This window comes from Balaenoptera musculus, chromosome 16, assembly GCF_009873245.2.
Source record: "Balaenoptera musculus isolate JJ_BM4_2016_0621 chromosome 16, mBalMus1.pri.v3, whole genome shotgun sequence".
NCBI lineage: Eukaryota > Metazoa > Chordata > Mammalia > Artiodactyla > Balaenopteridae > Balaenoptera > Balaenoptera musculus.
Window position 1 is genome coordinate 65,883,743 of NC_045800.1, and position 26,187 is coordinate 65,909,929.

At 36.8% G+C, this 26,187-nt stretch overlaps 1 protein-coding gene across 10 annotated transcripts in view; it reads left to right on the forward strand.

Annotated features, from left to right (window-relative positions):
- Window positions 1–26,187, forward strand: part of HERC4 (HECT and RLD domain containing E3 ubiquitin protein ligase 4) — a 130,331-nt gene that overhangs the window by 53,926 nt on the left and 50,218 nt on the right. For all 10 annotated transcript variants that reach the window (XM_036828347.1, XM_036828346.1, XM_036828349.1 and 7 more), the window contains 5 exons: window positions 5,710–5,870; window positions 22,776–22,852; window positions 23,454–23,578; window positions 25,389–25,448; window positions 25,585–25,696. In XM_036828347.1, the coding sequence (XP_036684242.1) occupies window positions 5,710–5,870; window positions 22,776–22,852; window positions 23,454–23,578; window positions 25,389–25,448; window positions 25,585–25,696 (535 nt within the window). The remainder of the gene's footprint in view (window positions 1–5,709; window positions 5,871–22,775; window positions 22,853–23,453; window positions 23,579–25,388; window positions 25,449–25,584; window positions 25,697–26,187) is intronic.

Genomic DNA, 26,187 nt, shown 5'->3' on the forward strand with positions numbered 1-26,187 from the left:
CCTGCCATCATATTTTGTACTGTTTGTGCTACCTGTTTATTTTCGTTTTCTTTCTTTTCTTTTTTGCCTTTCTTTGGATTAATAATGTTTTTAGTCAGTTTATTTTTATTTTATTTTTAAAAATTTATTTATGTATGGCTGTGTTGGGTCTTCGTTGCTACGCGTGGGCTTTCTCTAGTTGCAGTGAGCAGGGGCTACTCTTCATTGCGGTGCGTGGGCTTCTCGTTGCAGTGGCTTCTCTTGTTGCAGAGCACGGGCTCTAGGTGCGTGGGCTTCAATAGTTGTGGCACACGGGCTCAGTAGTTGTGGCACATGGGCTTAATTGCTCTGCGGCATGTGGGATCTTTCAGGACCAGGGCTTGAACCTGTGTCCCCTGCATTGGCAGGCAGATTCTTAACCACTGCACCACCAGGGAAGTCCTTTTAGTCAGTTTAATTCCCTCTACCCATTTGGAAATTTGGGAACTCTTTTTTAGTTGTTACTCTAGAAATAACAACATTAATCTTTAAGTTATATTAATACTTTCCCCCTTTTCTGGAAGTTGTAAGACCTTCATTTACCTTCCCAACTTTTCTTTCTCTATATTTATTTATTTTCTTTTTTTTGGCCACGCCATGCAGCATGTGGGATCTTAGTTCCCTGACCAGGGATTGAACCCATGCCCCCTGCATTGGGAGCGCAGAGTCTTAACAACTGGACCACCAGGGAATTCCCATTCATTCTCTATATATTTTTAAACCCCAGAAGAACATTGCTTCATAATAGTCAGTGTACATTTAGAAATGGCTCTACATATATTTACCACAATTTTTTTCTCTTTATTTTTACAATTAGTTTCATTTTCCTTTTATCAGCCACCCTTTGGAATTTTCTTTAAGTAGATTTGCAGGTGGCAGACTCTTTTGTGTAACTAAAAATGTCTGTATTGCACCTTCGTTCATGAATGATGTTATTGGTTATAGAATTCTAGCTTGGCATTTGCTTGCGGCACTTAAGATAACATTCTACTGTCTTTTGACTTCAGTTTTTCTGAGAAGTCGGCTGCTGGTATGTTGCTCCTTTGAAGGTAATTTGTCTCTTTTCTCTCTCTCTTCAGTTTTGCTTTCATTTGTCAGAGTATGGATTTCCTCATTTTCTTACTGGACTTCTTGAATCTGTGGAATAATCTCTCTTTAGATACAGCTTTTCCTTTCCTCACAGGACTCTGATTGGATGTGTATTAAATCGTCTCACTCCACCTTGTAGTCTTACTTTCCACATTTTTGTCCCTCTTTGCTGCCTTCTTGATTATTTTTATGATTTATATTTCAGTTCATTAATTCTCATACTATATTTTTTGTTAAACCTATATTCTTGATTTTGGTTATTGTGATTTTTCAGTTCTAGTGTTTCATACTGGTTCTTTTTAAAAATCTGAAACAATTTTTTTCTTTAATCTTTCCAGCTGTCAGTTTTCAACCTTGGCCTTTATTTCTTGGACATTAAACAAGTATGAAACATAATTATTCTAGATTCTTGTGTTTGAAAATTCTGATATCTGAAATCTTTTTTTTTTCTTTTTAAATTTATTTATTTATGTATTTTATTTATTTATGGCTGTGTTGGGTCTTCGTTTCTGTGTGACGGCTTTCTCTAGTTGTGGCAAGTGGGGGCCACTCTTCATTGTGGTGGGCGGGCCTCTCATTATCGCGGCCTCTCTTGTTGCGGAGCACAGGCTCCAAACGCGCAGGCTCAGCAAGTGTGGCTCACGGGCCTAGCCACTCCGCGGCATACGGGATCTTCCCAGACCAGGGCTCGAACCTGTGACCCCTGCATTGGCAGGCAGATTCTCAACCACTGCGCCACCAGGGAAGCCCCTGATACCTGAAATCTTTAGGGATCTATTTCTATTGTTTCTTCTTTCTGCTAGGTTTTGTTCATGGTACCCTGTTTCTTTGCCCAGTTTTGTGTGTTTGACCATGTATTTGAAAAATTATTTATGGGGATGATTTGACAAAGGCTTCCTTTCCTTTTTTCATATATGAATCAGGATAAAAGGTAAATAAAAGCTCAACATATAAGTGAGCAGAAATGCTTGCTATCTTAATCTTGTTTATTAGACTGTTGAAGTTATACATGAATATATATTCACTAAAGTGTAGAGATTTCAACTTTCCTTGTTTATCCACTTCATGAGTAATTCATTAAAAGATTATAAATATTTTTAGGTAATTTTTTTCCAATGAAATATTTAATCAGTCCCTTGTGAGATAGCACAGATTGTTTAATGTTATCCAGTTTTGTAATTTTTTTTTTAATATTTTAATATTTATTTATTTACTTAATTTATTTATGGCTGTGTTGGGTCTTTGTTTCTGTGCGAGGGCTTTCTCTAGTTGTGGCAAGCGGGGGCCGCTCTTCATAACGGTGCGCGGGCCTCTCACTATCACGGCCTCTCTTGTTGCGGAGCACAGGCTCCAGACGCGCAGGCTCAGCAATTGTGGCTCACGGGCCTAGTTGCTCCACGGCGTGTGGGATCTTCCCAGACCAGGGCTCGAACCCATGTCCCCTACATTGGCAGACAGATTCTCAACCACTGCGCCACCACGGAAGCCCAGTTTTGTAATTCTTAACAGTAAAAATGTGCTTGATTTGAATAGTTATTCTTAGCTCTGTAAACTTAGTTCTTTCCAGTAATTTTATTTATTTAATTATTGGACTGGGGGAGGAATTTCAGTTATATATTAATTGAGATGTAAAAAATTATCTACAGAGGGAATGTCGGTTGGTATCATGATCAGTTTGATTTCCAGATAGTTGGTACTGTAAGAACTATGTATTATTTCCTTATTAAATAATTGTCAGAAACTTCCTGAAGGAAGCAGGCAAGAGACACCAGAAATGTGAACTCATCAAAGAGATAATCCAAACGGAAAAGATTCTGATTCCAGTAGTATAGTGTCATATTGTTTTTGAGCTATTATATCAAATATAGGATTTGAGATAGTTATGTTTGTTCAGTGGCTCTCAACTCTTGACTTCATGCTGTAATCCTTTGGAGAGTTTTTAGTAATATGTATTGTTGCCTAGGCTCACTCCTAGGCAACTCCAAAATGCAGCCAGGGTTAAGAACCACTGCTTCAGTAGACCAGTTTGAGGAGGAATTTAACGAACTAGTATTGAGCAGTTGTTTTTAAACTGTTGATATGTTCCTTTGAAATGTCACAGCGGCTGCTTCCTGAAGGAGGCAGACTGGGCAATGTTAAACCCTTCTTCATCCAGAACAGTTTGTCTGTTTTATATGCTAGGATTCCATTTAATGTTTATTTTGTTAAGAGTATCCTTGATTTAGAATTTTTTTATTAACCTCAGCTCATCTGGCTCTGAGATAAGATGGTTGTTAGATTCTACTTAGTTTTCCAGTAATGTGACAGACTAGATAACTTGAAAACCCTTTTGAATCAAAACACCTTTTAAATAACATAGATTAGTTTACCAGCAAGTAAAGGGAATTCCACAGGGCAAAAACAAGGAAATCTGAAAAACATACCTATTAGTTTGAACTGACTCTGGAGCTGCTCTGAAAAAATTTGCCAATCTAGGTAACATATTAATTAGCTTATTTTGCTAAACAAATCACCCCAAAACTTAGTGGCTTAATACAATTACCTATTTAGCTAATAATTCTGTGGTTCAGTGATTTGGGCTGGGCTTAGCTGGGCAGTCCTGTTTTCTTTTTTTGGCTGCATTGCGTCTTTGTTGCTGCGCGTGGGCTTTCTCTAATTGCGGCGAGTGGGGACTACTCTTTGTTGCAGTGCGTGGGCTTCTCATTGTGGTGGCTTCTCTTGTTGCAGAGCACAGGCTCTAGGAGTGCAGGCTTTAGTAGTTGTGGCACGTGGGCTCAGTAGTTGTGGCTTGCGGGCTTAGTTGCTCTGCAGTGTGTGGATCTTCCCGGACCAGGGCTCGAACCCGTGTCCCCTGCATTGGCAGGCAGATTCTTAACCACTGCGCCACCAGGGAAGTCCCTGGGCAGTTCTCATCTTAGCTGAACTTAGTTAATCAGCCAATGATCTGGGTAGGGGCTGGGTAGTCTGTGGGGACCTTAGCTGGGTCAGCTTGTCTCTGCTTCAGATTATATATCATCCTTCAAATGCTAACCTTGGGTTATTCTCATGATGGTAGAGCAGAGTTCCAAAAGAGAGAGGGAAAGAGTGCAAAGCCACTTGTGAGGCATAGGCTCAGATCTGATGCACTGTCATTTCTGCTGCATTCTGTTCAAAGCAAGCCACAGGTCAGAGACCAGTTTTAAGACATGGAGAAATAGATTCACCATCTTGGTGGGAACACCTGCAGAAGTCATATTGTAAGGATAATGGGTATCGGGAAAAGAATAACTTGGGTCCTTTTTATAAACAGTATACCACAGATGGCAAAGGAGTTTGGAATAAGAGATGAGACCTAAGAACTGGTACAGACAGTAGTGAGGCCTGTGAAACCATCTCCTCCCAGTAAAGCCGCCTCATGGGAAGCGTTCACAATGAAATATTCTCTTGCTAGTTTAAGGAGACTTTTCTGGCCTTGGCCTATTTTCTGGTTTGGATCTCCCCTCAGAATTTGTAACCACAGGACTGCCCTAAAGTAGGCTTGGGGCTTGTCAGAGTAGTCCTGGGTTGGTGTATATGTATTATATTTCACAATATATTAAGGGTTTTAAATGAAGTGACTGGTTGGCTGTTTTGAAAAAAAGAACTAGGAATGGTATAAAACATAGTCATTAAAAGTTTAAATTCAGTGGATAGTTGAAACAGCAGGTTGGACACACTGCTAAAGAGAAAAATAATGACTTGAAAGATAGATCCAAGGAAATTACTCACAAGGGGTATGGATATTAAAGAGAAGTTAAAAGACTGGTAGGGTATGTTGGGAAGCTGAAACGTTTGTCTAATATTATCAAGAAGAGAATTGAATAAATGGGAGAGACAGTATTTGCAGAAATAACACTTAAGAATTTGTCAGACTTGATTGAAGCCATAAAACCTGAGATTGAGGAACACAAGGCCTGAGCTGGATAATCACCTTTAACCCATTCCTAAACATACAGTAGTGAAGCATCAGAAGGAGTTGGATAGGTTCACTGCTTAGTGGGTTTTCTTTAGCTTCAGTTCCATAATTTCTTAGGTTTGCTTCCACTCTGCAATCTCTAGAGGAGTCTGAGTGTGTATACATAAGGATAAATTTCTTTTGAAGAAAGGAAACGTTGTTTTGTCATGCAGTTTTATATATACCAATCTTCTGCCCAGTTCTTATCTTAAAACTTTTGAGTGATGCCCAGATGGTGGGCTCTCACAGACCATAGAGCTCTAAGCTAGAACCTGACAGAGAGGGAAGGCGGCTGGGGAGCTTTCTTGGACAGCATAGTTAGATGCTACCTCTAGTGCTAAATCATATATTGTAAGGGATTCCAGTATAGAGCTGGGCCTTTGTAAATTTGGATATTTGTGGGAATATTCTGGAATATGCTTTATGCAGCCTGCCTGTGTGGTACAGAATTCATTCAGTATAGAGTAAGGCTGTTAAATATTTTGTACAGAAAATTTTAGAACTATAATGGTTTTATTAACTTACTTTTGAAGACAAAAATTATATCAGTAATATTTGCTGTGCTTTTCTGAATGTAAATTGTTTGAAAGGTAACATTAAGTCTGAGGTTTTCTATCATTTTACTCTAGGCAGCACACTTCTGCTTTTGTTCCTTCATCAGGACGAATTTATTCTTTTGGACTTGGTGGTAATGGACAGCTAGGAACTGGTTCAACAAGCAACAGAAAAAGTCCTTTCACTGTGAAAGGAAATTGGTTCCCTTATAATGGGCAATGTCCACCAGATTTTGGTAAGTTCTTTTACATTAAAGCTTTGCTGCACACGCTAAAATTATTGTTAAAATGTTGCTCTTAAAGGATGAACTTTTCTATGTTTTAAATGAAAGAATTACAAGATACATTGTTTAGTGAAAATAGCAAGGTACAGAATACTGTATATGGTTGCTTAGTTTGTTTATATATATGCATAAGGAAACCCAGGATAAATAAAATAATGAAAGTAGGTTGGCATATGGGAACTGAATGGTGACTAGATACCAGTGGGAGGGAAGTGTTTTTGTTTTTTATTTTTGATTATGGTAAAATACACATAATACAAAGTTTATGAACTTAACGATTTTTAAGTGCACAGTCAGTAGTGTTAAGTACATTCACATTGTTGTGTAACTACCTCCAGAGCGTTTTTGTCTTGCAAAGCTAAAACTCTGTGTTCATTAAACAACAATTCTCCATTCAGTCTTCCCACTAGCTGGCAACCATTCTGCATTCTGTCTCTGTGAATTTGACTTAGCTCTAAATATCTCATAAGTGGAATCATACAGTATTTGTTTTTTTGTGATTGGCTTGTTTTATAAACTTAGCATAATGTCCTTAAGGTTCATCCATGTTACAGCATGTGTGTATAGACCACATTTTGTTTATCTGTGAATTGTTGATGGACATTTGGATTGTTTCCACCTTTTGACTACTGTGAATAATGCTGCTATAAACATGGGTGTATAAATGTCTCTTCAAGACCCTGCTTTCAATTCTTTTGGGGTATATACGAGACTTTAAAATTATATAACATTTTCTATTTATCTGAAATTTGAACATATAAATATATTACCTATTTGAAATATTAAAATATAAAATTTGCTTTTATATCCCTACTGCTTTAGCCAAATCTATATTTTTGTTTTCTCTTACTCTTTTAATAGATCTGGTTATCTTTTCAATGATACTAACTTACTACTTAAAGAATTTGAAATGTTCAGATGCTGTTTTCTCATTCACTTCTTTGACATGCTGCAACCAAAATGTACTTTTTAAAATATTTCCTTTACCATCCTAAACTATACCTCAGAATTGTTTTCTCATTTATTTTATCTATGTTTGATTGTCTTTGGTATTTTTCTCTGAGTTGTGGGACTTGAGTCGAGACTATTCTGTGATGAACCTACTATGAAGGTTGACATTTGAAAAGGTCCATCACTTTTTTTTATTTAACAAACGTCAGGATATGATACTATTTTTTTCTTGTTTTTGTTTGATTTTGTGTTAGAATATGGCTTCGCTTTCTTCCAGTCACTCTTAGGTTTGGAACTTGCATTTATTTTAGTAGTATCGTTCTTTTTCTTATGTCCTTAGGAGCATGCTGGTGTTTCATCATATCGGTTTCTTCCACAAGGGCACCATTAATAACCTGACAAAGAGATTTGTAATTTAAAGCAGCATGGATATTGTAAGGAATCATGTATTTCTGTTTATACAGTTTAGTCACTTAGAGATGCATTTTGTTGCCTTTGAAACTGCATACCTTAAGATTATTTGCATTAAAGTGGGAAAGGAAATGGAGTTCTAAAAGCAGTCATTTTTGCTACAATTTAGTTTCATTAAAAAATTGTTTATTCACAGTAGCCAAAAGGCATAAACAACTCATGTCCATCAACAGATGAATGGATAGAAAAGTATGATATATACATGTAATTGAATATTAGCCATATACAGGAATGAAATTTTGGTACATGCCACAGCATGGAAGAAACTTGAAAACGTGCTAAGTGAAAAAAGCCTGACACAAAAGGATAAATATTGTATGACTCCTCTTGTATGAGGTACCTAGAACAAATTTATAGAGACAGAGAGAACACTGGTTACCAGGGTCTGGAGGGAGGGGAGAATGAGGAGTTGTTTAATGGGTACAAATTTTCTGTTTGGGATGATAAAATGTACTGGAGGAGAATAATGGTGATAGTTGCACAACACTGTGAATTTGCTTGATGCCATGAATTAACACTTTAAAATGGTTAAAACAGTACATTTTCTGTTATGTATATCTTACCACTATTTTATATATATAATATATATAATGGCTGATAATTATTTTGTACTATACTAAAGCTGTGTAGGATAGGAACTAATTAAATGTGAATTTAATTTACTCAGCCCCTCTAGAAGTTAAGTCCGTGGCCCCCCACCATAAATCACATTGTTAGCATAAACTATCTGGTATGGCCTCAAGGCCACAGGTAAAAAAAGACACTCTTTTTTTCACACACACACACACACACACACACACACACACTGTATTTTATTTTTACAAGAGATAAATAAACTGACACCAAGCATTGTACATGGATGACCACAACAAAAGCAACAATGATTGCAATTACCAAACACAAAACACACTCATACTCTGTCGTAATATTGACATTCAGTCCAGTAATCCTCCACTGTAACAGCTCCTTTACTTTGCAGTGAAAATTGATTTGTATATTTTTTGCCTCTGAGTCCTTGTGGGATTTATTTTATTTAATTTTTAAAAATTATTATTATTATTATTTTTTTATTCAAACAGAAAGTCACAAAAATTATAATCATCCTCATCAGTTCACTCAGTCCCAAGTAATTAATTTTTTTTTTTCATCTTGATCTTTTGTTAGCACTTTTATGAATTCATCACTTTTCCATTAAAGTTCTGAAAATGCTTATTCATTCAGTTCAGCAGTATGGTCAGTTACCAGAAACCTGTACTTGTCAGAGTCTTTTCCATGAATTCCTTGAAGATGAAACCCTTTTATAGGAACATTTTTGCAAAAGCATCAGAGTACACCCAGAACTGTCTGTAACTGACAAAAGACTTAAAAATGACCACGGTTAAAGATTTGATGAAAGTTCATAATAATGCAATTGACAAGGAAATTTAGTTATTTCTGAGATATACATTTTAAAGTAATAACTAGAATTATGACTTATAACATTATACCAGAACATATAAGATTTTTAGAAATTTCATGTAATGTCTGAAATATTTATATTAACATATTTCCATACAAATAACCCAAAGAAAGTTTAGTATTAGTTGTTTTTTTTGTTTTTGTTTGTTTTTTTATACTGCAGGTTCTTATTAGTCATCAGTTTTATACACATCAATGTATACACGTCAATCCCAGTCGCCCAATTCAGCACACCACCATCCCCATCCCACCGTGGTTTTCCCCCCTTGGTGTCCGTACGTTTGTTCTCTACATCTGTGTCTCAACTTCTGCCCTGCAAACCAGTTCATCTGTACCATTTTTCTAGGTTCCACATACATGCGTTAATATACAATATTTGTTTTTCTCTTTCTGACTTACTTCACTCTGTAGGACAGTCTCTAGGTCCATCCACGTCTCAACAAATGACTCAATTTCGTTCCTTTTTATGGCTGAGTAATATTCCATTGTATATATGTACCACAACTTCTTTATCCATTCGTCTGTCGATGGGCATTTAGGTTGCTTCCATGACCTGGCTACTGTAAATAGTGCTGCAATGAATGTTGGGGTGCATGTGTCTTTTTGAATTATTGTTTTCTCTGGGTATATGCCCAGTAGTGGGATTGCTGGATCATATGGTAATTCTATTTTTAGTTTTTTAAGGAACCTCCATACTGTTCTCCATAGTGGCTGTATCAATGTACATTCCCACCAACAGTGCAAGAGGGTTCCCTTTTCTCCACACCCTCTCCAGCATTTGTTGTTTGTAGATTTTCTGATGATGCCCATTCTAACTGGTGTGAGGTGATACCTCACTGTAGTTTTGATTTGCATTTCTCTAATAATTAGTGATGTTGAGCAGCTTTTCATGTGCAATGTCATGTACAGACATTCATCTGTATGTCTTCTTTGGAGAAATGTCTATTTAGGTCTTCTGCCCATTTTTGGATTGGGTTGTTTGTTTCTTTAATATTGAGCTTCATGAGCTGTTTGTATATTTTGGAGATTAGTCCTTTGTCTGTTGATTCGTTTGCAAATATTTTCTCCCATTCTGAGGGTTGTCTTTTCGTCTTGTTTATGGTTCCCTTTGCTGTGCAAAAGTTTGAAGTTTCATTAGGTCCCATTTGTTTATTTTTGTTTTTATTTCCATTACTCTAGGAGGTGGATCAAAAAAGATCTTGCTGTGGTTTATGTCAAAGAGTGTTCTTCCTGTGTTTTCCTCTAAGAGTTTTATAGTGTCCAGTCTTACATTTAGGTCTTGAATCCATTTTGAGTTTATTTTTGTGTATGGTGTTAGGGAGTGTTCTAATTTCATTCTTTGACATGCAGTTGTCCAGTTTTCCCAGCACCACTTATTGAAGAGACTGTCTTTTCTCCATTGTATATCCTTGCCTCCTTTGTCATAGGTTAGTTGACCATAGGTGCGTGGGTTTATCTCTGGGCTTTCTATCTTGTTCCATTGATCTATGTTTCTGTTTTTGTGCCAGTACCATATTGTCTTGATTACTGTAGCTTTGTAGTATAGTTTGAAGTCAGGGAGTCTGATTCCTCCAGCTCCGTTTTTTTCCCTCAAGACTGCTTTGGCTATTCGGGGTCTAAAAAAAGACACTCTTAACAGGATATTCCCAAGACTTTGAGACTCTCTCCTTGGAACTAGGCAAAGGGCAAACTTTTCTTTAGAATGTTATAGTATTAGTGTATAGGAAAACTGTATTAATTTGCTAGGGCTGCTATAATAAAATATCACAAACTCAGTTGCTTGAACAGTACAAATTTATTGACTCAGTTGTGAAGGCTAGAAGTCCAAGATCAAGGTGTTGACAGTGTTGCTTCCTTCTGAGGGCTATAAGAGAGAATCTGTTCCATGTGTCCTTCCTAGCTTTTGGTGGTTTGCTGGCAATCTTTGGTATTCCTTGGCTAGTAGATCTCTGCCTTCATCCTCCCATGGCATTCTCTCTATGTGCCTATCTGTGTCCAAATTTTGCCCTTTTATAAGGACACCAGTCATTTGGTATTAGTGGTCCACCCTACTCAAATATGACTTCAACTTACGTAATTACATCTACAGTGACCCTATTTCTGAATAAGGTCACTTTCTGAGGGTACTAAGGATTAGGACTTCAACGTATGAATTTTGGGGGAGCACAATTCATCACATGACAATGTCCCAGACCTGACAAGTTTTAATCTTCTGCTGCGCCAGAGACAACATAAGCATTGGCTCCATAAGTACAACCAACTTTATTCTTTAAGATGACTTGTCATATCTAATTCAATAGCCATCGTTCTTAATATGACATTTCAGGTAAGTTCGTGGTTACATAATTGATTTGCTCAATCAGTTATGAAAGAAGTACAAACTAGTGAGAAGGGGAACGTATTCTTACTGAACCCATGCAGATAGCAACATTACTATTAAAAGTAATGTTAATACTATTAAAAGTAATGTTTGAATTCTCATTGAATTCTGGGGATCAGCAAGAATCAGATAAAATGTTTTTAATTGACATAACATTATATTTGTTTCATGTATATAGCATAAAAATTTGATATTTGTATATATTGCAAATGATCACCACAATAAGTCTAGTTAACATCTGTCACCATCGTTAAAAATTTTTTTTCTTGTTATGAAACTAAGATTTACTCTCAGCAACTTTCTAATTTGCAGTACAGTATTATTAACTGTAGTCACCATACTGTACATTTCAGTCCCATGATTTAGTTATTTTATAACTGGAAGTTTGTGCCTTTTGACCCCCTTGATCCATTTTGCCTGGCCCCCACCCCCAGCCACCTCTGGCAACCACTAATCTGTTCTCCATATCTATGAGCTTGGTTTCAGTTTGTTGTTGTTGTTTGTTTTTTAGATTCCACATGTAAGTGATATCATACAGTATTTGTCTTTCTCTTTCTGACTTATTTCACTTAGCATAATGCCCTCTAGGAATCATGTGTGTTGTCACAAATGGCAAGATTTCCTTCTTTTTTATGGCTAAATAATATTCCATTGTATATATGTGTGTGTATGTATATACTTACACACACATACACACACACACACCCCCATGTTTTCTTTATCCATTCATCCATCAGTGGAAACTTAGGTTGCTTCCATACCTTGGCTATTGTAAATAATGCTAAAATGAACGTGGTGGTGCATATATCTTTTCAAATTAGTGTTTTTGTTTTACCCAGAAGTGGAATTGCTGGATCATATGGTAGTTCTGTTTCTAATTTTTTGAAGAACCCGCATACTGTTTCCATAGTGGCTGCACCGATTTATATTCCCATTAACAGTGCACGAGGGTTCTCTTTTCTCCACATCTTCACCAACACTTGTTATTTCTTGTCTTTTTGATAATAGCCAGTCTAACAACTGTGAGTTGATATCTCCTTGGGATTTGCATTTCCCTGATGATTAATGATGTTGAGCATCTTTTCATGTGCCTGTAGGCCATCTGTATGTCTTCTTTGGAAAAATGTCTATTCAGCTCTTCTGCCTATTTTTTTAAACCAGGCTGTTTGTTTTTTGACGTTGAGTTACATGAGCTGTTTATATATTTTGGATATTAACCCCTTATCGGTCATATCATTTGCAAATATTTTCTGCCAATCAGTAGGTTGTCTTTTTGTTTTGTCAGTGATTTCCTTTGCTGTGCAAAAGCTTTTAAGTCTAATTAGGTCCCATTTGTTTATTTTTGCTTTTGTTTCCTTTGCCTTAGGAGACAGATCCAAAAAAATATTGCTACGATTTATGTCAAAGAGTGATCTGCCTGTTTTCTTCTAGGAGTTTTATGGTTTCCGGTCTTACATTTTGGTCTTTAATCCATGTTGATGGTTTCCTTTGCTGTGCAGAAGCTTTTTAGTGTGATGTAGTCCTACTTGTTTATTTTTGCTTTTGATACTTCTGGTGCTAAATCCAAAAAATCATCCTCAAGACTGATGTCAGGGAGCTTACTGCCTATGTTTTCTTCTAGGAGTTTTATGATTTAGGTCATATATTCAAGTCTTTAGTCCATTTTGAGTTAGTTTTTTTTTTTTTATAAATTATCATTTTTGGCTGCGTCAGGTCTTTGTTGCTGCGTGCGGGCTTTCTCTAGTTGTGGCAAGCGGGGCTACTCTTCGTTGTGGTGCACGGGCTTCTCATTGCAGTGGCTTCTCTTGTTGAGGAGCACGGGCTCTAGGTGCACGGGCTTCAGTAGTTGTGGCTTGCAGGCTCTAGAGTGCAGGCTCAGTAGTTGTGGCGCACGGGCTTAGTTGCTCCGCGGCATGTGGGATCTTCCTGGACCAGGGCTTGAACCTGTGTCCCCTGCATTGGCAGGCGGATTCTTAACCACTGTACTACCAGGGAAGCCCTTGAGTTAGTTTTTGTGTATGGTGTAAGATAGTGGTCCAGTTTCATTCTTTTGCATGTGGCTGTCCAGTTTTCCCAGCACTATTCATTGAAAAGACTGTCCTTTTCCCACTGTGTATTCTTAGTTCCTTTGTCCTAAATAAATTGATCATACATGCATTGGTTTATTTCTGGGCTCTCTATTCTGTCCCATTGATCTATGTCTGTTTTTAATGCTGATACCATACTGTTTTGATTACTGTAGTGTTGTAATATAGTTCAACTCTGCCCTCACTCTTGGTTGTCTCTCAAATCTTTGTTAATGTCCAAACAGTCTATATTATTTTTAGTGGCTCTCAGTTAGTTGAGAATGTGCCAAGACCTGTCAGTATCCCAAAGGGGAGAATTTCAGCAATACCTAGATTCAGGCTGATTGATGCCAGACCCTCAGGCAGTGGCTTTTAAGTATGCAAATGTATATCGTCCTGTGGGACTGCAAGGGAAAGTCACACTGCTGCCAGAACTAGGCAACCTAGAGGTGTCCCTTGGGTGGCAGCTGTGAAAATCAAGGCACCAGCTAAGGGTACAAGCTCCTTTCCAGGAGATATTGGCAAGTTAAAGCAAGGTAGAGGGAGAGCGCAAAGATGGCATCCACCAGCTTTCGTCCCCAAAGATCACCTCAGTAGGTTGCTAGAGGTGTAGAAGCCTTGGGCCAAAGCTCCAGGACAAGCAGATAGGCCTTTTTCACAGAAAACTGGGGCATGTTTCTGTTTGTTGTTTGTGCTGTGCACTGGGGGTGGTAGCCAACCAAAAACTGTCTCTCCAGTTGTTACAGTCCCATGGGACCCAGGATACAAGCCCAGCTGTCCACCAGAACCAGGCAATCAAGGGGCATCAGTTAGGTGGCAACCACAAAAATGGGGGCACCAGATGGGAATACGAGCTCCTCTATGGAAGAAACGGATGTTCTGGAGTGCAGCAGAGGGATGGTGCAAAGATAGGGCCCTCCTTCTGAGATCTCTGAGAGGATTACAACAGGCCCTTTGATGTGGGTTTAATTAGAAGCCTGCCTCTTAGGCCAAAGCTGTATTAGATAAACTAATAAGCCTCTTCTACAGAAAGATTGGGCACCTCAGTCTGTTGCCTCTTGCTGTGCCCTGGGGTGGTAGTCAGTTAAGAACTCTTTGTCCATTGGTTTTAGTCCTGTGGGACCCTTGAGCATAATCCCCCGCTGGCCCCCAGACTCAGGTGATCTAGAGGTGTGCCCTGAACGGCAGCTGCAAAAATCAGGGCCTCAGAAGAGGATATAAGCTCCTTTCCAGGAGATACTGGCAAGCTGAAGGGAGAAGAGAAATGTTTTTTTAACATTTCATTTCAGCGTACCAAAGCAGAGTTTACAAAATTGATGTGAATTAGATTACTTTAGAAGAAGGAGAAATGACTCCCTATAAGGGAGATCCGGAAAACAGAAAATTAAAGCAAAGTTAAACATTATGGATCTTGGATTGTCAGTTTCATAAAACTGCTTATCAACTTAAAAAAATGTATGAGAAATCCTAATGTAGTCCACTGGTTTCTTTTGAAAGTTCTCTAAGCCACGTCTCCTCAGAAGCCTGTACCCAAGTGTCTATTCTTTGACGTATAAGTGGTTTCAAATACCAGGTACAGTCCTTTTCACAGGGCTCTGAGACTATCCTTCTTTGTTGAAAGTACAAACTCTGGCCTGTAGCTTATAGGAAGGCCTTCAGACAAGCATCAGAATAAAACAAAAACTAGTCAATAGATGACAGAGGCTTAAAATGACTATGGCTTATTTATTATTGATAATTGTCAAGTGGAAAGATATGACGAGGGTTCATAATAAGAATAAATACAGTTGACAAGGAAATTTGGTTGTTTCTGTGACATGGAGAACACATTAGAGGCATGTTTTGGAGATACTGTGGTTTGGTTCCAGAATACCACAATAAAGTGAGTCAGATAAAATGTTTGGTTTCTTGGTGCATGTAAAAGTTATGTTTACACTATTCTGTAGTCTATTAAGTGTGCAGTAGCATTCTTTCTTTTAAAAATGTACATATTATATCTTAATTAAAAATACTTTATTACTAAAAAATGCTAACAATCATCTGACAACACAAATCATCAATTGCCACAAATCAGCAATTTGTAAAAACCACAATGTCTATGAAGCACAATAAAGCGAGTTATGCCTGTATTCCAAAAAGGTTTTTAAACAAGAATGTTTCTAAAGATGATGATTAAGCCTAGTCTCAAAGAAGTCAGTGATTCCTTACATCTGATTTATGAATATGAATGAGTATAACTTTTTACAGTTGAAAAAAATCTTGAGATATAATATGATAATCCTGAGACCTAATGTACCAGGAATAACACCAAGAATATCAAGTAAAGAGATTCAGTAAGTCAGGGATCAAGTTTAGACATGTATATTTTTATAAAACGCCATTTGAAAATCACTGGCCTAGAAGATGATAGATGTGAATAAAATAAAGTTTCAATAATAACTGAAATTGGGGGAAAAAAAACTGAAATTAGGACAGACAGCACTGTACCGCCAGAACTTTTATAAATACAGGAAAACTTGATAGAACTATTTCATAAGAGTTTTGAATAATGTTTCCCTTCATATTTAAACATATGGAAAGCAAGGACATTGATGAATCTCCATGGATTTCTCATAAAACACTTTTTGAAATATATTAATTTTTGAAATTTTTATATTAATTATATTTACCATATAAATTAGAAATTTTTATAGTAATTACATTTTTGAAATATCTTTATTAATTTAGAGAGGTGAAATATTTATATTAATTACTTTTACCATATAAATTTAACCTAGGGAAGGTTAAGTGTCTTCTGATTTGACAACTCTTCCCATGCAACTCTTATAATAGTAACACATCAAATAAACTTAATTATTTCTAGCATCTCTACTTATATGTTGAAAGAACAAATCATTGTGATTCTCCATAGCCTCTCTGGGAAATCTCAAAGATATTTTCACTAACACATAGAAGGTATCTTGGAAGTTTTATTTTTCTAAGTTTAGGATCTGATTCGGGGAAGTGTGTTAGTTTGCTAGGGCTGCCATAACAAAATACCACAGACTGGGTGGCTTAAACAGCAGAAATTTATTTTCTCACAGTTCCAGAAGCTACAAGTCTAAGATCATTCTGTCAGCAGGTTTGGTTTCTTCTGAAGCCTTGGCTTGCAAATGGCTACCTTCTTGCTGTGTCCTCATGTGACCTTTTCTCTGTTTGTGTGCGTTGCTGGTGTCTCTTCCTGTTCTTATAAGGACAGCAGGCATATTGGATTAGGGCCCCACCCTAACAGCCTCATTTTACCTTAATCACCTCTCTAAAGGTCCTATCTCCAAATACAGTCATATTCCGAGGTACTGAGGCTTACAGCTTCAACATATGAATTTGGGGGTGGGGGTGGACACAATTCAGCCCATAACAGGAAGACAAAAATCAAAAAAGTTGTAAGAGAAGATTGGAACACTTTATTAACAGATGTAACCTTTGATGCTTGAGAAATAATACTTGGTTACCTATTTTACTGAAGTGACAGTAAAACATTTCAAAATAAATGTAAATGGTAATATGATTGAAAAGAACTTTAGCTTATTCATAAGTGAGGAGTCTTTGTTCTTTTTTTTCCCACTTAAATAATGAAAAACAAAATCAACATCAAGTATAGAAAATTATTCTAGTAAGACACAGAATTTTTGCTCTTTGACAGATTACACAAAAGTAAAAAAATAACATAGGTGAAGGCATGGGAGCATACCCTTCAAAATTGAGTGAACTTTGCTAAGATTTTAACATATTGTATAGCTTCTTTCAGAATCAAGTATAAACCAAGGAAAATAAAATTCACTTACCATGTTGTGTCTTCAGTTATGTTCTTCTGTATTGTGGAACAAGCTGATAGTTGCTCAAGGACAGTGGTATTGTCTCAGAGGGTTCATGAGGTCAAAATGACTTTCATGTTAGTACTGTTATCTGTGTTAACATGCAGTGCCTTTGTTCTTGTTCATTTTCAGATAAGTCTATGAGTATTTTTAAAATTTCTTAATTTTCAATTCTGATGTGGTATGTATTAGTGCTTTTAAGCCCTTTGGGGTCCTGAATAAGTCCTAAGAGTGTAAAGGGATTCAGAGATCATCAAAAAACTACTTCTTTTCCTTGTAAGTCAAAGGCACATACATAGTTTTATCTCTGTCAGTATTGCTCCTAAATAGAAGTACACTTTACAGAATTGTAAATAGCTCAAACACATCATTTAGGTAGATAAGTTTCTGAAGAGTGCCCTAATCAAGACTCAGTAAATGGGGGGTGGGAGTGGGGGAGGGTGCGTGGGCAGGGGAGCCTATTTCAAAATTTTCTGTTTTTCCTGACAGTGTATTTTGTAGAGAATAAGGAGGTGAACTAGCCCTCCTAGATATGACAACATATACTATAAAACTGTAACAGTTAAATCAGATTATTGGTATACATATAGACTTTTTTGTGTGTTTTTTAATTTATTATTTGGCTGCGTTGGGTCTTCATTACTGCCCGCAGGCTTTCTCTAGCTGCAGTGAGTGGGGGCTACTCTTTGTTGTGGTGCGCAGGCTTCTCGTTGCGGTGGCTTCTCTTGTTGCGGAGCGCGGGCTCTAGGTGCGCGGGCTTCAGTAGTTGTGGCATGTGGACTCAGTAGTTGTGGCTCGCGGACTGTAGAGCGCAAGCTCAGTAGTTGTGGCGCACGGGCTTAGTTGCTCTGTGGCATGTGGGATCTTCCCGGACCAGGAACCCGTGTCCCCTGCATTGGCAGGAGGACTCTTGACCCCTGCACCACCAGGGAAGTCCCTAGACATTTAGATTATTATAGCTTAGTGGAAATCTGGGGGTGGGAGGGGAATCCATATATTGCCATTATTGTTGGGTTGGCTAAAAAGTTCGTTCGGTTTCCCGTAAGTTGGCTCTAGTAGCGCTTAGTTGTCTTTTACTTCATTTGAAACAATTTTGTTAGATTGTATTATGACAGCTGTGTCATATCAGTGTGCATTAAAAAAAGACATCAAAATTGGTGAATTTTTGTGTAGCCATTTTAATATTGAAGATGGAAAAAAAAAAGTAACTTTTTTGGCATACTATGCTTTATTATTTCAAGAAGGGTAAAAATGCAACTGAAACGCAAAGAAAAGATTTGTGCAGTGTCTGGAGAAGGTGCTGGGACTGATCGAACGTGTCAAAAGTGGTTTGTGAAGTTTTGTGCTGGAGATTTCTTGCTGGACGATGCTCCACGGTCCGGTAGACCAGTGGAAGTTGATAGCGGTCAAATTGAGACATTAATTGAGAACAATCAACGTTATACCATGCAGGAGATAGCCAACATACTCAAAATATCCAAATCAAGCATCAAAAATCATTTGCACCAGCTTGGTTATGTTAATCGCTTTGGTGTTTGGATTCCACATAAGTTAAGTGAAAAAAAACCTTCTTGACCGTATTTCTGCATGCAATTCTCTCCTTAAGCGTGATGAAAACATTCCATTTTTAAAACAAATTGTGATGGGTGATGAAAAATGGACACTGTACAATAATGTGGAACAGAAGAGATCATGGGGCAAGCGAAATGAACCACCACCAACCACACCAAAGGCTGGTCGTCAAAGAAGGGATGTTGTGTATATGGTGGGATTGGAAGGGAGTCCTCTATTATGAGCTCCTTCTGGAAAACCAAACGATTAATTCCAGCAAGTACTGCTCCCAATTAGACCAACTGAAAGCAGCACTTGACGAAAAGTGTCTGGAATTAGTCAACAGAAAACGCATAATCTTCCTTCAGGATAATGCAGGATAATGCACATGTGTCTTTGATGACCAGGCAAAAACTGTTACAGCTTGGCTGGGAAGTTCTGATTCATCCGCCGTATTCACCAGACATTGCACCTTCGGATTTCCATTTATTTCGGTCTTTACAAAATTCTTTTAATGGAAAATATTTCAATTCCCTGGAAGACTGTAAATGGCACCTGGAACAGTTCTTTGATCAAAAAGATAAAAGGTTTTGGGAAGATGGAATTATGAAGTTGCCTGAAAAATGGCAGAAGGTAGTGGAACAAAACGGTGACTATGTTGTTAAATAAAGTTCTTGGTGAAAATGAAAAATGTCTTTTATTTTTACTTAGAAACCGAAGGAACTTTTTGGCCAACCCAATATATAGGTTTTGTTCAAACTCCAGTTGATTGGCAGTGGCTCTTGGAGTTATAGGAAGGACTATATGAAGTGGAAGTTATGAGAAGGACTTTGAGAACACTTTCGGGATGGAGGAGAGTGCCAAAGTTGTTTAGTGTTGTATGTTATAGGTAGAAGAGGTGTAGTGTCTCTTCATAACTTTAAAACAGGGCATCACTAATATGTGGAGAAGGGGAAAGAATTACTCAAAACATGAAAATTGGGAGGAAAATGTCAGTTTAGATGCTAACCTAACAGTATACACTAAAATAAATTATAGATGGATTAAAGTTAAATGTAAAAGAGTTCTTAAGAAAATAATTCTATAATTTGAGGATAGGAAAAACCTTTCTTACCATTATGGCAGTGAAAGTCACCATTAAGAAAGAGAGCAACTTCCCTGGTGGTCCAGTGGCTAAGAATCCGCACTCCCAACGCAGGGGACCTGGGTTCGATCCCTTGTCAGGGAACTAGATCCCACATGCTGCAGTGAAGATCCCACGTGCCGCAACTAAGACCCAATGCAGCCAAATAAATAAATAAATATTTTTTTAAAAGAAACCCACTTCCTCTTTAAAAAAAAATAAAAGAATGAGATAAATACATTTGATTTAATGGAAAAAGAAATTTGTGAGGCAAAATTAAATAATTATTTAGAAAAAACGTTTGTAACGAATATAACCTGAGGTTAGTAGCCTGAATATCCAAAGTGCTCATACATATTGGTGTGAAAAACAGTAAGACACCTAATAAATGAATAAGACAAACATTTAGACATGTAATAGGTAAAGGAAGTTAACGGAAATTCCCATTGAGGAAATCCATGTTACTAAGAAACATGTAAAAATTATAATCAAATAAATACAAATTCAAAAAGCCAGACGATAGTAAATAAATGGAAAAGAACAGCATTAGTCTTTCCTATTACAGGTTAATGAACTATGTGGTAGATAGGGAGAAGCTAATGGTCCAACCACAAGATGAGGAAGTAATATTAGTGTATCATTTTTCAACCCACAGTGAATTAATGGTCTAAGCATTGGGCATCAATGGTTACTAACATCACAAAAAGGAACCCAACTACACATTATGTGCTTACTGATGGAAGAACAGCCCCTTCCACCACCATGTAATAGTTTTGTCAAAATAATTGACTTATTAATCTAATTAAATCCTCTCTAGATCCAACTACCAATTTACAGGAAATACAGAAGACTGAGAGAAATGTTAGGAGAATCCTTGAGGATATAATCAGCAAAATCCAATCTGCAGGAAGCTGTGTAGGACAAATGACTAAGTTTCACAGACTTTTTTACAGTAGTAATTAAAAGGAAATTAAGGAAAATAATTTTTGGTGCCCTACTCACAGCCCCCAGAAACCCATTCATGTACTATAGATTAGTCATCCGTTTACTTGATGATTATTTAAAGAAGGCAGAATCACCTTTTAGGAACAAACGAATAACATCCTGCTAAATTTTTTGAGGAAGTGCATGACTTCTTGTAGACTTGTGAGGATGATATAGAGAAAAGATTTTAAGTTGAATGATTGGTTTATTTAATATTTTAGATTTACCCTTTTAATCTGTTCTTAAAATTTTTTGGCCTTAGAGCAGTCTTGTTGTGGAAAATTTGGTCATATTAATGTTCTGATCTCTGAAGCTCTTATTATTAGTATTTTCTAAGCTAGATAATTTTTTATATTATATATTCATATTAAATATTTACTGAGTTCTTTTACAAATAAAACATTGTGCTTGGTAGTAGGGAATGATCAAGAAAATTAAGATGTGGTCCCTTCCTTAAGAATTTATAATTCTGTAGCAGTGGTGGTCACAAATAATACAAGGTGAAGAATTAATCAACTAAAGAGTGGGGGGTCAGCAGTAGGAACACAGCAATGGATTATATTTGGAAATAACTAGCCTTAAGTTACATTGTGGAGCTATGGTGTTTTGGTATGTGATACTGCTAAATACTAGGCTAGCGGTATTTTTGATAATAGATACTCTTTCTATTTTGAGGTACAGGAGAGGAGAAAAAGGAAGAGGCTTTGAATGTCTTTTTATAAAGGCACTTTATTGAAACGAAATTGAGTTATTTGTAGTGAGGTGGAGGGACCTAGAGTCTGTCATACAGAGTGAAGTAAGTCAGAAAGAGAAAAACAAATACCGTATGCTAACACATATGTATGGAATCTAAAAAAAAAAAAAAAGGTTCTGATGAACCTAGGGGCAGGACAGGAATAAGGTCGCAGACGTAGAGAATGGACTTGAGGACACAGGGAGGGGGAAGGGTAAGCTGGGACGAAGTGAGAGAGTAGCATTGACATATATACACTACCAAATGTAAAATAGATACCTAGTGGGAAGCAGCTGCATCACGGGGAGATCAGCTGGGTGCTTTGTGACCACCTAGAGGGGTGGTATAGGGAAGGGTGGGAGGGAGATGCAAGAGGGAGAGGATATGGGGATATATGTACACATATAGCTGATTCACTTTGTTATACAGCAGAAACTAACAACATTGTAAAGCAATTATACTCCAATAAAGATGTTAAAAAAAAAAAGAAACAAACTTTTAAAGAAAAATAAACACCACAATAAAACACAAAACTTGAAAAAAAAGGTACTTTATTGTTCCTTCTTTACTTCTACTAAATTTGCATATTAACTTTTATGTTTTTGGACCTGATTTGGGTGTTATTGATAAATAGTTGTTAACAAAGAGCTATGTGTGTCATCTTACTTTTGTACAGCTATATTGAAAGAGAAAATAATTTTACATTATGAATTTTGCATTACTCAAGAAGATTTAACATATACTTGTTTGTTGTCATTCTTTTTAAAAGTAAATATTCCCTTTTTTTTTTTTTTTGGCCGTACCCTGCGAGGCTTATGGGATCTTAGTTGCCCGACCAGGGATTGAACCCAGGCCACGAGCAGTGAAAACGCCAAGTCCTAACCACTGGACCACCAGGGAATTCCCCAAAATGAATATTCTTATTTTTTATTTTCTTCTGAGCTATCTTCTATACCTTTCATTCAATTTTTACACCATCTTCAGTTTAAAATATATTGAGATAATAAAGGTCTAGACTAGAAAATGCCATTTTTTGGTGAGCAGGTCAAAAGAAAGACTTGTTAAACTTATCAAATGCTTGTTGTGCTTGTGGGATCATTAACATTTGTCACTTGGTCAGTACCATCTCCACAGCAGTCAGAACATTCTCAGTCATTTTGTATCATTGAGCCCATGATCGGGAGGTCTCATTAAGTTAGATGATTAAGAGAAAATCCAGTAGCATATTTGATGCTCTGAAAAATGCATATAAATCTTGAATGTTTTATATTTTATTTTTATTACAGATTCTGAAGAATATTTCTGTGTAAAAAGAATTTTCTCAGGTGGAGATCAAAGCTTTTCACATTACTCTAATCCCCAGGTAATAGTAATCATATAAATAATTACTAAGCTCAGATAATTTAGAAGTTGTTTTTAAACCCATATTAATGTTCTTTATATGTTACAAAGTAATTGCCTTAATTTTTTTTTTCCTCGGGTCTACAGAATTTTTCAGATCCATTTGATAAGTTTTTTTTTTTTTTCCTTTATTTATTTTTGGCTGCTTTGGGTCTTTGTTGCTGCACGTGGGCTTTCTCTAGTTGCAGTGAGCGGGGCTACTCTTCATTGTGGTGCACAGGCTTCTCATTGCAGTGGCTTCTCTTTGTTGCAGAGCATGGGCTCTAGGTGCGCGGACTTCAATAGTTGTGGCTCGCGGGCTCTAGAGCGCACTCTCAGTAGTTGTGGCACACGGGCTTAGTTGCTCCGCAGCATGTGGGATCTTCCCGGACTAGGGCTCGAGCCTGTGTCCCCTGCATTGGCAGGCGGATTCCTAACCACTGCGCCACCATGGAAGTACCCGTTTGATAAGTTTTTGTTCCAGGTGTTTAGTAGAGATTAACTTCCAAATACACGTGGACGCATGTCTTGGTTTATATATAATATCTCTTCCCTCTGACTCATCTATTTATTTTAAAATTTAGAACTGTGGGCCACCAGATGACTTTAGATATCCTGATCCTTCGAAGCAGATCTGGACTGTGAATGAAGCTCTAATTCAAAAATGGCTGAGCTACCCCTCTGGAAGATTTCCTGTAGAGATAGCCAAGTAAGAAAAATATTTTATCTACACAAAGTCTCTTAACTCCATGGTAGAGGAACCTGTACTTAGGAGTTTTTATTTAAATAAATATTTCATTAAATATCATTTACTGAATGGTTTATATACAAAAGTTTAATTGTCTAGAATTTCTGTAATAGTGGATATTTTAGGAGATCTCATTTAGATGTTTATAAGTTACAGTTCTTTCATATACATAATGATATATTAAATGATAACTTAAAATATTAAATATAACCACTTTAGGATTGGGTTTGCAAAAATGTTCCTTCTAGCTTCATAGTGGTCACTGTCTTTTAACTTCTATATTCCATGGAAGAGTTGAGTATTTCTTCTTTCTTGAATATTTTTCTTGAAGATGGACTTGTTTAGTACTTAAAGTTTTTGTTGTTGTTGTTGAAGGTGGTGTAGGTATTTGGGAGGAGGGGCTATAGCTGATCAGCTGTTTTTTAATTCTAAATTATTTTCCCAAACTAAAATTTTTCTTAAAAGCCTGAAGAGTAGTCTTCAGAAAAATAACATTCCAGATTAGATTTACCACCATGTGGAATTAAGAAAGTTAAATGTGCATGTTTATATAAAAATTTTTTTAGGAACATCAGATTTATTTTATGAATCAGAGGACGGTAGTAATGTTTGAGAGAGTAATAAAGAGATAAACAGTAATACCTTTATCAAGATTTACTTAATCTTTAGTAATTTATAGAATTCTGATTTATTTATTTATTTATTTATTTTTTAAAGAGATTGGAGTTTATTTATTTATTTATTTTTGGCTGTGTTGGGTCTTTGTTTCTGTGCGAGGGCTTTCTCTAGTTGCGGTAAGCGGGGGCCACTCCTCATCGTGGTGCGCGGGCCTCTCACTGTCACGGCCTCTCTTGTTGTGGAGCGCAGGCTCAGTAGTTGTGGCTCACGGGCCCAGTTGCTCCGCAGCATGTGGGATCTTCCCAGACCAGGGCTCGAACCTGTGTCCCCTGCATTGGCAGGCAGATTCTTAACCACTGCACCACCAGGGAAGCCCAAGAATTCTGATTTATTTTGAATGTTGGTTGGAGGAATGCTCTGTAGCATTAAATACTACATTTTATTTTTTATTAAATAATAAAGGTGATGTGGATCTTATCCACATAAATAATAAATAAATAAATAAAAGGTGATTTTATTTTTTATTAAAAAATAAAGATGATGAATGGATAAAGATGTGGCACATATATACAATGGAATATTACTCAGCCATAAAAAGGAACAAAATTGAGTTATTTGTAGTGAGGTGGATGGACCTAGAGTCTGTCATACAGAGTGAAGTAAGTCAGAAAGAGAAAAACAAATACCGTATGCTAATGTATATATACGGAATCAAAAAAAAAAAAAAGAAAAGGGTACGGATGAACCTAGTTGCAGGGCAGGAATAAAGAGGTAGACATACAGAATGGACTTGAGGACATGGGGTGGGAGGGGGAAGCTGGGGTGAAGTGAGAGTAGCATCGACATACATACACTACCGAATGTAAAATAGTTGGCTGGTGGGAAGCAGCAGCATAGCACAGGGAGATCGGCTTGGTGCTTTGCGATGACCTAGAGGGGTGGGATAGGGAGGAGGGAAGGGAGGCTTAAGAGGGAGGGGATATGGGGACATGTGTATGCATATGGCTGATTCGCTTTGTTGTACAACAGAAACTAAGACAGTATTGTGAAGCAATTATACTCCAATAAAGATCTATTAAAAAAAAAAAAACACCAAAGGTGAGCAATTAGATTTCTCATTTTGTGATTTTGTGATTTTTAAATTTCTTTTTAGTGAAATAGATGGAACGTTTTCTTCGTCTGGTTGTCTAAATGGAAGTTTTTTAGCTGTTAGGTGAGTGACAATTCTTTGGTATACTGAATTTTTCAAATTTATTATATTAAATAATGTCATATTAAAAAGAAGTGAAAAAATTTTGAAGTTGCATTTTATTATTTTCTCTCTCTCTCTCTCTCTTTTTTTAAAATAGCAATGATGATCACTATAGAACAGGCATCAGATTTTCAGGGGTTGATATGAATGCTGCTAGGCTTTTATTCCACAAACTTATACAACCTGATCATCCTCAGATATCTCAGCAGGTTTGTTTTTAAAGTATTTTATATTTGTATTATGTAGCCTGTTGAGTTTTTTATTCCATGTTTTTTTATATGTTTGTGGCCTAATTAACTTTATAGTTTCATACACTTTATTAAGATGTCTGTATAATTTTATTTAATATACTAATATAAGAATTAAAATAGGGTATTATTTTAAACTGTTTGTAATTTAGCTGTCAAATATCTGAAAATCTTTCCAGATGTTCAGAGCAGACTCTTAATTACTTAATATTACCATGTTGGTTAAGTCTGTATAACTATAGATGTAGAGAGTTTAAATTGAGATATAAATATCTTGTGTGCAAGATTTTTAAAATTCTCTTAGCACTGCTTAGGCATTAATTTTCATTGTGCTCCAAAGTACATTCATTGATTCATTGTAAGATGGTTTCTTTTTCTTTTTTTTTTTTTCCCTTCACCTTTTCACGTTTGCTATAGTATAAGGTTTTCTTTTTCTTTCTTTTTTTGGAATA